This window comes from Chionomys nivalis, chromosome Y (genome assembly GCF_950005125.1).
Source record: "Chionomys nivalis chromosome Y, mChiNiv1.1, whole genome shotgun sequence".
NCBI lineage: Eukaryota > Metazoa > Chordata > Mammalia > Rodentia > Cricetidae > Chionomys > Chionomys nivalis.
In genome coordinates this window covers 7,117,054-7,130,363 of record NC_080113.1, presented here as the reverse complement: position 1 = coordinate 7,130,363, position 13,310 = coordinate 7,117,054, and the positions used below count along the sequence as shown (strand labels likewise).

The 13,310-nt window shown below is 41.4% G+C and overlaps 1 protein-coding gene across 1 annotated transcript in view; it reads right to left on the bottom strand.

The window, feature by feature from the left end:
• Window positions 1–13,310, bottom strand: part of LOC130868818 (phosphate-regulating neutral endopeptidase PHEX) — a 105,594-nt gene that overhangs the window by 64,806 nt on the left and 27,478 nt on the right. The window contains exons 4-5 of the mRNA XM_057760840.1: window positions 2,612–2,698; window positions 1,640–1,866 (exon numbers count right to left, since the gene is read on the bottom strand). Coding sequence (XP_057616823.1) covers window positions 1,640–1,866; window positions 2,612–2,698 — 314 coding nt within the window. The remainder of the gene's footprint in view (window positions 1–1,639; window positions 1,867–2,611; window positions 2,699–13,310) is intronic.

Sequence of the window (13,310 nt, the reverse complement as noted above, 5' to 3'; positions counted from 1 at the left end):
ACATCTTGGACTACTAATGATCTACAGTCTGCACATCTTGGACTACTAATGACCTACACTCCGCACATCTTGGACTACTAATGATCTACAGTCTGCACATCTTGGACTACTAATGATCTACACTCTGCACATCTTGGACTACGAATGACCTACTCTCTGCACATCTTGGACTACTAATGATCTACAGTCTGCACATCCTGGACTACTAATGATCTACAGTCTGCACATCTTGGACTACTAATGATCTACAGTCTGCACATCCTGGACTACTAATGATCTACACTCTGCACATCTTGGACTACTAATGATCTACTCTCTGCACATCCTGGACTACTAATGATCTACACTCTGCACATCTTGGACTACTAATGATCTACTCTCTGCACATCTTGGACTACTAATGATCTACACTCCACACATCTTGGACTACTAATGATCTACACTCTGCACATCTTGGACTACTAATGATCTACACTCTGCACATCTTGGACTACTAATGATCTACACTCTGCACATCTTGGACTACTAATGATCTACAGTCTGCACATCTTGGACTACTAATGATCTACACTCCGCACACCCTGGACTACTAATGATCTACACTCTGCACATCTTGGACTACTAATGATCTACACTCTGCACATCTTGGACTACTAATGATCTACACTCTGCACATCTTGGACTACTAATGATCTACACTCTGCACATCTTGGACTACGAATGATCTACTCTCTGCACATCTTGGACTACTAATGATCTACAGTCTGCACATCTTGGACTACTAATGATCTACAGTCTGCACATCTTGGACTACTAATGATCTACACTCTGCACATCTTGGACTACTAATGATCTACACTCTGCACATCTTGGACTACTAATGATCTACACTCTGCACATCTTGGACTACTAATGATCTACTCTCTGCACATCTTGGACTACTAATGACCTACACTCTGCACATCTTGGACTACTAATGATCTACTCTCTGCACATCTTGGACTACTAATGACCTACACTCTGCACATCTTGGACTACTAATGACCTACACTCCGCACATCCTGGACTACTAATGATCTACAGTCTGCACATCCTGGACTACTAATGATCTACTCTCTGCACATCTTGGACTACTAATGATCTACACTCCCCACATCTTGGACTACTAATGATCTACAGTCTGCACATCTTGGACTACTAATGATCTACAGTCTGCACATCTTGGACTACGAATGATCTACAGTCTGCACATCTTGGACTACTAATGACCTACTCTCCGCACATCTTGCAGCAGGGCATAATTCTAGATCCCAAAGTTCAGCTGAATTTTTTTACCTCACCCTTTCTTTAAGCCGGCATGGATTTCCGCCTTTAGGAGAGCACCCGAACTGGGGACTGTAGCACAGTTCGCAGAGTGGTTTCCTAGTGTCCATGAGCACTGCATAATCATGGCGTGGTGATGCAAACCTGTAACCTCAGTACTCAGGGGGCAGAGGCAAGTGACAGGAGGTCAAAGTCACCCTGGGGCACACCGCAAGCTTGAGGACAGCGAGGGATACTTGAGACACTATATATAAACGAAAAGAAAAAGACACCAGGAAGGGTTAATCTTAGCATGAACAAACAGCCCCGGCCATACCTTCAAGATGTGTTCATTGGACGCCTTGTCATCGGGGGACACGTACAGACGGATGAACACAGAATTGCTGTATTGCCCACGGAATGCTGCCAGCGTCTGCAAGAGGCTGAATTTTCTCTCTGACCAAACCCCTTCAGGACCAATATTAGCTTCGAGCACAGGCCAGCGGAAAGGTGAATGCCGCAAGATGTGGAGCAGGGGCTTGGCGTCTGCTTTTTCAATCGCCTCTGAAAGGGAGTGGACACAGAGGGCCAGTTAGAATTGTAAGCTAGAAGCCAGGTACCATGGCTCAGCCCTCAAGTCCCGCACTCGGGAAGAAGAGGCAAGAGGGTCAGAAATTCTAGGTGACCCTCAGCCACACAGTGATTGCTCAAAGCCAACCTAAGTATTTGCCCTCTCAGGTTCGTCTGGAGCCAGAACCGGCCTGGCTACGGATTCCAATTTTTTTTTTTTTTTTTACTAGATACAATGAGCTTTTCCCTGCTGCCCTATCTAAATTTCTAATATAGGAACTGACACCCAAATAATCCAGTCACAGATAAGATCATTTTCTTGGGGCTGGAGAGATAACGCAGTTGTTAGGAGCACATGCTGTTCTTGCAGAGGAACCGAGTTCAGGTCTCCACACTCATGGCGGGCAGTACACAACAGCGAGAACCTCCAGCTTCAAGGGCTCCTCCAGCCTCACCTGGCCTCCATCTGTGCTCACGCAGTCGAGTGCACAACCCACATACATATATAAACATCAAATAGCAAAATCAATATGTCTTTAAAAGATTATTTTCCACAGCAACAGTACAGATTCTCTAAGAAAGATCCATCAAAATCCAGTCTTTGAGACTTTTTATTACCTAAATAAACACCTTTAAGCATTGATAGAATTTCAGTTTTCTCTTCCTTAACAATGCCTTTAAACATTAATAGAATTCTGAGGTATAAGGATCATAAATATTTATTTTCCTTATTACTCACTCTCATTCATGCAGGATGAATAAAGGATTTTGGCTTTCTGTACAGCTTCGATGTCCCGCCTTCGACTAACCGGTTTCTCCAGAAGTGCTACGAAGGAGAAAATAGGATTCATTAGTATCTGCCTGTACATGATGTCAGATTGAAGGTCAGCCTCCAGAAAATTAAATACCAAGACAGACACCTCTGGAGAATACCGGGAGTGCAGACAGCAGGGAAGATTCCAAAGTGACTTGAGCTCCAAATAAAAACAACTGAACATTATTTTATCCAAGGTTCTCCTAACTCAAAAGAAACTGAATGCTCAACAGCCATCTGAGGCTAGACTTTCTGCAGGGGTTAATTTCTGCTGCCACCTACACAGAAGAAAACAGACTTCATTTATTAAAAAAACCAAAAATAATTCAGTCTGTTGTTTCTGTGCCAAGCAATACTCTCAATGGAGGTAATTTCATCTGGGTTAAGTTTCTTACCATTTTTTTTTTCATAACTCAGCCTCACAGGGAGGTCACCCGGAAGAAAATTTCTCATTACAAGTCTTATTTGGTATTGTGTAACACGTACATGAAAAAAAAAAAAGTTCTCACAACAGGAAATAAAGAATCGAGATTGGAAAGCCTACCCAAATTGTCTGAAAATGTGCCCATTCCCACATGCAAAATCCCGAATAAGTAAGTGAGTCCATGTACAAAAACTGTTTGCCAGACCTTCTTGGAAAATTATTTTCTATTTATAAAATCATTAATAAGATAGTTTGAAGGTTAAAAAAAAAACAATGGCTGTTGTCGCTCTTTTTTCACATAAGGAAAGAAGAAAGCCAGAACAGAGTGGGAACAAACTTCCTCTCAGGGAAGGCGGAGGGGACTGCACTTGACTTGAGAGCGTCGGTCCACCTTCACGAAGCCAAGTTGGTGAATCCCTAGGGTGGACTGCGGCCCCTCTGGCCCTGCCCATCTCCACTACGTAAGACTGCTTCTGACCGGGAACACACTTGAAATCCTCCAAAAACCAGCGGAGAAGATGGTTTATATCTTTCTCAAAGGCTTCAAGGCACAATGCACAATCAATTTGATAAAACACACACATACACACACATTCCAAGGACTGACTTCTAAACCACAAGTTCCGCATTCCAAAAACTGCAATCCAAAGTTCTTGTCCAGGGTATTTTGTTTTTTTTTAAGACATATTTTATTGTTTCCACGTGTCTTTGTGCGCGTGTATGTGTACTTGTTTGCAGGGGCCACCAGAGGCCAGATGCCCAGGACACTAGACAGACTCTAGCAAACTGACCCCTGGTTGAAGGTGAACATTTTCAGCAACTTGTGTGGGGCATCTTGTGCATCGTCACAGCAAGAAACGTTGGGAAACTTGCTCCAGAAACAAAGAGGTTTGTTGTGTGGGGTTTTGTGTCTTTTTCGACAAAGTCCTCAAACCACATCCGTACGTTCTGCATTCAAGCCATCTCACGTGTCTTTCTGTGACATGGCTTACGCAGGTTACGGTCATCAGACTCTTGGAAAGACGCATTCAGAAGTAAATAATCCACATTGCATGGGGGGTTCTTAGTTAGGGTTTTATTCCTGCAAAGAGACACCATGACCGTGGCCACTCTCATGAAGAAAACATTTAGTTGGGGCTGGCTCACAGTTTCAGAGGTTCAGTCCATTATCGTCACGGCAGGGAGCGTGGCGGCCTGCAGGTAGACTTGGTGCTGGAGGAGTAGCTGCAGAGTCCTACGTCTTGCAGGAAGGAGACTAAACATGGGCTGGGCGATATTCTCAGCACAGGAAACCTCGAACCCAGCCCCCACCGTGATACACTTCGTCCAACAAGGCCACACAAAATTTGGCTTTTCAAACAGATTTAGCTGATGCTAGGTTCTTTGTCCCGTCCTTTGTCGTCTTCTCTCGGCTTTCTCTCTGTACCAAAGCGGACAGAGAAGCACTGCTACGCAGACAGTGATGCGGCACTATTTTCTTTATCTCTGCGTGTGAATTAGTGAGACGAGGAATAATATCAAGCCTGGAGAGTCATTAATAAGCAGAAAATAATACCTGCCTATCACAGGCAATTATTCAAGTTGTTAAAATGTCTCCAAAATGTGGAAAAGTCTCATAGGTCACCAACACAGGCCTTTTCCAGCATGGCCGGTGTTGTTTACTGGAAGATTTTCAATGCTTCCTACTCTTTCCTATAGGAAACAAAAATGCCAATTCGTAGAATCTTAAGACAGCCTTCATCAAACTTCAAATTTGACTGGAAAAAATTTTTCTTCTCAAATTATCTTAAAACTGTATATATTAAGCCAGGTAGTGGTAGCATAAGCCTTTAATCCCAGCATTTAGTAGGCAGGTGCATTTCTGTGAGTTCAAGGCTAGCCTGATCTACAAAATGCATTTCAAGACAGCCAAGGCTGCACAAAGAAACCCTATCTCGAAAAAACAAACAAACAAACAAACTCAAACTCAAACCAAAACAAAACAAAACAAAAAATCCTGCATATGGGAAGCAGTCTTCTCCTCACTAAGATCAAATAAAACTGGTTTCAAAAATTAAGGCAGCTAGATACAGTAGCTCAGACTTGTCACTCCAGCCCTGGGAAGGCTAAGACAGGAGAACTCCTGTGACTTTTGGGCCAATTTGAACTAAAGAGCGAAAAACATATCAAGATAAAAGGCTTGCAAGTCCCACAGATATGAGCTCCAGTTTCAGTTTGCTGATACCTCCTAGCTAGAATGGAGGCACGTTATTTAATGTCTCCAAGGTTTTGGCGTTTTTGTCTGCAAATTTGGATTACACTATACACCCCCAGGGTTGGTGACGATTTTCAACCTTTAACGCATCGAGAATTTCTAGCTCAGAGCCCAGGCACTTGCTGAAGTCAGCGGTGGCTGCGGGCTGCGGATGCGGCTCAGTTGGCCGGGCACTCGCCTCACATGAAAGAGGCCCTAGGTTTAATATCAGCACAGAATAAATTGGGCATGGTGGCACATGCCCGTTCTTTCAGCACTCGGGAAGTGGGAGTAGGAAGATGGAAACTTCAAGGTCATCCACGGGTACGTAGCAAGCAAACGGAGAGCCTATCTCTCAAAAAAGACAAAACAGAGGGGCTGGAGAGCTGGCTCAGAGGTTAAGAGCACTGGCTGCTCTTCCAGAGGTCCTGAGTTCAAATCCCACCAACCACATGGTGGCTCACAGCCATCTGTAATGGGGTCTGGTGCCCTCTTCTGGCCTGAGGGCATACGTGGAGGCTGAACACTGTGTACATAATAAATAATCTTTTTTTTAAAAGACAAAACAAATAAACAAAAACAAAAAAACAAAAAAACCTAGTAGCTTAATCTGGATGACAGACCAAGTTAACCGTATCAAAAAGTGGATTGGTATCAATCTTCCTAGTGTGTCCTCCTCCTGTTTCGGGTATGGCGGCTATCAAGATCCTCCCTTTCTCTGCGTTGGACGCTGGCTCAAAGACCCCGCTGTAGACACTTTGCAGAACTCTGCGGTTCTGCACGTCTCCTCTGCTTCCATAGCACAGAAAATGCCCGGTGGCCGTTAGTCCTTAGTGATCTCAAAGCTGCTTGGCTTGTGTGCTTCATCCTGGACAGCAAGGCCCTGCTTTTCCAAATACAAACGTTTTCAATCCAATTACAGTGTGTATTCAAGAGATCGTAATTTGAAAGGGTTCTGCAATGTAAACGCACAGAAGTAAGCAAGATTGTTACCTGGTTGGGGGCAGTGATAAGGATTCCGAATGGCTATTTTAGCTTGGACAGAAGAGCTGGTTATGCGAAGCAGTCTTCTGCCGAGCCTCACCTCCTCGTCCATTGTTTGCTCAACTCTGTCTCACAATACTTGCATAATTTAACTTTTTCTTTGGATTTATAAAAGACCCTCCTACAGTCTCCACATCTCCCATTCTGTAGTTCTTATTTTCTTCCTGGTATCTTGCGATGAAGTGAAATTTCAAATTTTAACGTAGTTCTATTTCTCCCTTTCTGCCTCTATGATGAATACCATTTGTTATTTTTTTTTTTTAAAAAAAATCTACCCCCAAATCACGACAATGCCCTACACTTTCATCTAGAATCTTCATTGCTTCATATTTATACCTACAGCCCATTTATAATTTCTTTTTGTCCATGATGTGGACAACCAAGGTTGGCCTTACCGGGGATGAATCATGAAAAAGGTTTAATAAGTAAGATATATCGGTCAATTCTTCTCAAATGATATCACCAGATCCATTTCTGCCACCCACTGAGCACAACAACTCTCTATGAGGGACGCCACAGCCACCAGACTTGCCTAGGATCTAAGGTGGGCACAGCAAGCAAAGAACAGATCGCCTACCCTCCAGAGACAAGACTAGGCGTCAGGACCACAAAATATCTCCAGTATCATCACTCCTGATGCCTTGACCCTAGTGAAAAAAAGCCACAAACACGAACAGCCAAGACAATGTGCCTCCACCGAAAGTCAGTAACTCCATTACAGCAAAACCATGAAAAGCGGCCTGGCGTCGTGCATGTCTGGGACTTAAAAATAAGAGGAGATGAATCGATGCCTTAATTAAGTCTGTGAAACATAAACAGTTGAGTAAAATAATAAAAACAATTCAAGATGCGCAAGTAGAATTCAACAAAAAATGCCAGCACTCGGGAGGCAAAGGCAGATGGATCTCTGAGTTCAAGGCCAGCCTGGTCTACAGAGAGAGTTCCAGGAAGGTCCGTGCTACACAGAGAAACCCTGTCTCAAAAAAAAGAAAAGAAAAAAAGGAAAAAGAAAAGAAATGGGATCATGAAAGAAAAAGAAATAAAAATTTAAAAAAGAAAAAGAAATAAAAATTTAAAAAAGAAATAAAAATTTAAGAAGTCAAAGACGTCAGTGGGACACCCCTCAATCATCAGCCTCTAAGACAAAGCAGAGAGAGTCTCAGGCATTGTAGATAAGGAGAAGAAATGGATAGAAAATGTTAAATCTAAAATGAACTTTTAAAATCTATACGTAAAACATCCAAGAAATCTGGAACAGTAAGAACAAATCTATGAATAATAGAATAGAGAAAGGAGAAGAAACCCAGGTCAAAGGCACAGAAAATACTTTTAGCATAGAAGAAAATTTTCCTAACCTAGAGAAGAAGATGCCTATCAGGGTACGAGAAGCACAGAGAACACCCAACAGACTGGTCCAGAAAATAAATTCTCCATAACACATAGTAATCAAAACACTAAATGTACAGAATAAAAAACATTAAAAGCTGCAAGGGAAAAAGTCCAACTAACATAAAAAGGCAGGCCTATAAGAATTACACCGGACTTCTTAATGCAGACTCTGAAAGCCAGAAGGGTCTGCGAACCCCAAGACACTAGCGACGCCAGCCCAGACCACCATACCCAGCTGGACTTTCAGTCACCATAGATGAAGAAAACAAGATATTCCGCGATAAAGTCAATTCAAGCAATATCTATCAACCAATTCATCTCAACGGAAGGCATCGGAAAGACAACTCAGGTCTAAAGAGACAAACTACAACCAGGAAGACATGAAGAATAAATGATTACAGACCAGCAAATGAAAAGAGGGAGAAAAGCTAAAACAACAAAATAATAAAAATCTATAAACTGCTCATTGATAACTCTCAGTGCTGATGACCTTAAATCTCCAATACAAAGACACAGACTAAGAAGCAGGTTAGAACACAGGATACGTAATTCTGCTGCATCCAAGTCGCGTAAACAGAGAAATGCTGGAGGTAAATAAGGTCCTAAGTCAAATGGACCCAGCAGATGCAGCGTGCGTCACCCAAACACAGAGCATATTTCCTCTCAGCACCACACCGAACTTTTTCCAAAATTAACCACATGCTTGGACACAAAGCAAGGCTCAACAGACATAAGAAAATTAACACCCTGCATCCCTTCTGACCACCCCAGATTAAAGCTGGAGATCAACAACAAAAACAGAAAGCTTATGAACTCGTGGAAAATTAACAACTTGGGGCTGGAGAGATGGCTCAGCGGTGAAGGGCATCGCCTGCTCTTCCAGAGGTCCTGAGTTCGAATCCCGGCAACCACATGGTGGCTCACAGCCATCTGTAATGAGGTCTGGTGCCGTCTTCTGGCGCGTGGGCATGCACGCAGGCAGAATGTTGTATACATAATAAATCAATCTTTAAAAAAAAGGAAAATTAACAACTTACTACTGAATAAAACTGGGCCAACACAGAACTTCAAAAATAATTAAAGACTTTCTAGAATTGAAGGAAAATGAACATACAACACACCCAAACTCACAGGACATAACGAAAGCGGTTGTAAGAGACACATTCATACCATTAGCTGCTATTACAAAACTTGGGGAGATCCCACTTTAGTAACTTAACAGCATACTCCAAAGCACTAGAACAGTGGTTCTCAACTTGTGGTTTGCAACCCGCTGGGGGTCAATCGACCCTTTCCCAGGGGTCACATATCAGATATTTTGCATATCAGATATTTATATTATGATTCACGACAGTAGCAAAGTTACAGTTATAAAGCAGCAATGAAAAGAAACTGTGTTCAAGGGTCACAGTATTAGCAGGTTAAGAATCACTGCTCTAGAATAAGAAAAAGTAACATTCAAAGGGAATGGGAAGCAGAAACAAATTCAGAGCCAAAATCAATAAAATAGAAACACTAACAAACAATACAAAGAATCAGTAAAACTTAGAATTGATTCTTTGAGAAAATCAGTAAGATTGGCAAACCCTTAACCAAATCAACTCAAAGACAAAAGGGAGATCCAAATTACTAAGATTTGATAGAAAAAGGAGGAAATTACAAAAAAAAAAAAAAAAACAACAACAACAAAGAAATCCAGATCTGACATCTTGTAGGTATGGAGAGTGTGGGAATCCTTGTCTTCTTCCTAATTTTAGTGAAAATGCCTGGAGTTTCTCACTGTTTAGGTTGATGGTGGCTGTGGACTGTAAATCTCCTTCATTATGGTAAGGTATGTCCCTTGCATCCATAATCTCTCGGACTTTTATCATGATGAGATATTGGATTGTCTGTATCCAATGAGATGGTTTTTGTCTTTCAGTCTGCAATTTACGTACGATGAACCATCCCTGCATCTCAGAGATGAAGTCTACTTGATCATAGTAGATAATGTTTTGTATATATTCTTGTATTTGGTTTGCAAGTATTTTATTAACAGTCTTTGTATTTATGTTGATAAGGGATATTTGTCTGTAATTTTCTTTTGGGGTAGGTTTTATGTGGCTTATATATCGGAGTAATCATGAAAAGAATTAGGTAATGTTCCTTCAGTTTCTATTTCACAGAATAGTTTTAGAAGTATTACGGTTAATTCTTCTTTGAAGGTCTGATAGAATTCTACACTGAATCTTCTGGCCTTGTGGTTTTCTTATTGAGTGGGGTGAAGGGAATTTGGGAGACTTTAAACTACTGTTTCAATTTCACTAGGGCTTATGGGTATGTTTAAATAGATTATTTGATGTTGCTTAACTTTGGTAGGTTGCATATATCAAAAAAGTGTATCCATTTCTTTTAGGTTTTCCAGCTTGATAGAGCAGAGATTTTTTTATTATAAACATGCTTTATTTTGTAGACAGCAAGTAAACAGTAATTTTTTATTAGATTTTTCTTAGTTAAAACAATTTTTAACTTAAATATATTTGTCTCATCTTCTTCCTCTCCCCCAAGTCCTTCCAGATCCGCTTCCCATCCCTACCCATGTACCTTTAAGTTCCTTCCCAAAACACAAACAAAACCCCAATACAATAACAAGACTCCCCTGAACCAAGAAAATGAAATAAAACACCAACCCCACCAAAAAAATTAAAAAAAAAAAAACACCAAACTGCAAGCAAATAAAAGTCCCCACAAATAAACACTGTGCTGTCCATTATATGTTGGTCAAATATTCCGGTGTCAGTCCATTGGAGAAATCTGACTTCCCTCTCCTAGGTTTTCATTCATTCATTCATTTCATAAATATAACAAAATAAAATATAATAAGGTAAAACAAAAGCTACTAGTCTGGAGTTTGACAAGACAAACCAACAGAAGGAAAAGAACTCAAGACAAGGGACAAGCATCAGAGAGCTACTCCTTCACACACTCAGGATTCTCATAAAAACACTGAACTGGAAGCCTTGCTGTAGATCTATCCAGGCACTGTGCATGTGGCTTCAGTCTTTGAACTCATGTGAGCTTTGTCAATGCTGATCTGGAGGGCCTGAAAATAAACATTCTTATGAGTCTCTGGACTTCCTGTCTGTTGCATCTCTAATTTTATTAATTTGGAATCTCTCTGTGTCTTTTAATTTCACTAAGAAGTTCCTTTGTTATTACATGGGGCATGGTATGAGTTTCTGGTGGGTCTTTTTCTTGTTTTCGTTAAAGACAGAGAGAGAAATGGCACAGTTGGATAAATGAGAAGGTAGAGGAAGTAGGGTGGATCAGGGAGGACTTGGGGAGGGAAAATCATAACCAGAATACATTGTATAAAAATTTTGCAACTTAAAAAAAAAATCTGTAAAACAAAGACACGTTATAAAGATCAAAAGCTGGCGTTGACTATAGTTATTATTGATCACAGTCAAATCTGAAGCCCCAAGGCCTAGAGCTTGGTGCACAAAGCTAGTGCTTAGCAAATACTGCCTGAGTTAAATTTCCGAGAAGAAAAGGCAGAATTTTTCATTCCATTGCACAAGACGTGCAAAAAGCTAAGCTGACGACCTTTATCATTTCTTGCCATCATGCGCAATATCCTGGCCACGTGGCTCCATCATCTCTGGGCTTGTTCACGTTCCGGTCTGTATCATCCAAGACCCTATTCACCTGTTTCCATGGACAGCAGTGTGATTTTACCAATTGTCGCATCGTAGTCGCCTGTTTTCAATGCTCTGTCTTTCAGAACTTGGAGGAAAGCGTTTCACGTCCCTTTTAACTTGGAAGTCCAGAGAACGTCTACCTTGTCCGCTGGATTGACTCCTCCTATTCAAACGGCATTTATTGGTCACTGTGGAACTAGGAAGGAAATCTCAAGGGATGCTGAGATTCCTGAGGACATCACAGTACCCTTGTGAGTCCGAAGTTCACGAAAGGCACAGACGGTTGAGGTCAGTCACTCCACGTTTGTAACAGTTAGGAACTAAACAGTGAATACAGCCTTAAATTTTCCAACTGCTCATGCAAAAGTTCAGGTACATGAGTAAAAATTTGCCAAGAATCTTGCTACTGAACTGAGACCATAGAGCCACAGAGAGCTTTACAGGGCTCCTCTCTTCTATTCTTTCTTTATCTCACATGAGATGTCTGAGAGTTCCCTGAGCATCATGTACTCTGAAAGGGATCCTTGGGCTGTTAAGAAACCAGTGAAAGCAACAGTCACAAATAGCATAAAATATCTCGGAGTAACTCTAATCAAACAAGTGGGAATCTTGTATGACAAGAACTTTAAATCTTTGAAGAAAGAAATTGAAGAAGACACCAGAAAGTGGAAGGATCTCCCATGCTCTTGGGTAGGCAGAATTAACACGGTAAAAATAGCAACCTTACCAAAAGCAATCTACAGATTCAATGCAATGCCCAGCAAAATCTCAGCAAAATTCTTCACAGACCTCGAAAGAGCACTACCCAACTTCATATGGAAAAACAAAAAAACCAAGGATAACCAAAACAATCCTGTACAATAAAAGAACTTCTGGAGGCATCACAATCCCTGACTTCAAACTCTACTACCGGGCTCCAGTACTGAAAACAGCCTGGTATTAACATAAGAACAGAGAGGAGGACCAACGGAACCGAATAGAAGACCCGGATATTAATCCACACATCTTCGATCACCTGATTTTTGACAAAGAAGCAAAAAAATACATCAAATGGAAAAAAGAAAGCATATTTAACAAATGGTGCTGGCATAACTGGATATCAACATGCAGAAGGATGAAAATAGACCCATATCTGTCACCATGCACAAAACTCAAGTCCAAATGGATCAAAGACCTCAACATAAAGCCAGCCACACTGGACCTCATAGAAGAGAAATTGGGAAGTGCACCTGAACGCATTGGCACAGGGAACCACTTGCTAAATATAACCCCAGCAGCACAGACACTGAGAGAAACAATTAATAAATGGGACCTCCTGAAACTGAAAAGCTTCTGTAAAGCAAAGGACATGGTCAACAAGACAAAACGACAGCCTACAGAATGGGAAAAGATCTTCACTGACCCCACATCAGACAGAGGTCTGATCTCCAAAATATAGAAAGAACTCAAGAAATTGGTCACCAAAAGATCACATAATCCAATAAAAAAAATGGAGTACAGACTAAACAGCGAACTCTCAACAGAGAAATCTAAAATGGCTGAAAGACACTTAAGGAAATGCTCAACATCCTTAGTCATCAGAGAAATGCAAATCAAAACAACTCTGAGATTCCATCTTACACCTGTAAGAATGGCCAAGATCAAAAACACTGATGACAACTTGTGCTGGAGAGGATGTGGGTAAAGGGAACACTCCTGCAAAGCTGGTGGGAATGCAAACTGGTACAACCCCTTTGGATGTCAGTGTGGCGATTTCCCAGAAAATTAGGAAACAACCTTCCTCAAGACCCAGCAATACCACTTTGGGGTATATATCCAAAGGATGCTCAATCGTGCCACAAGGACATGGGTTCA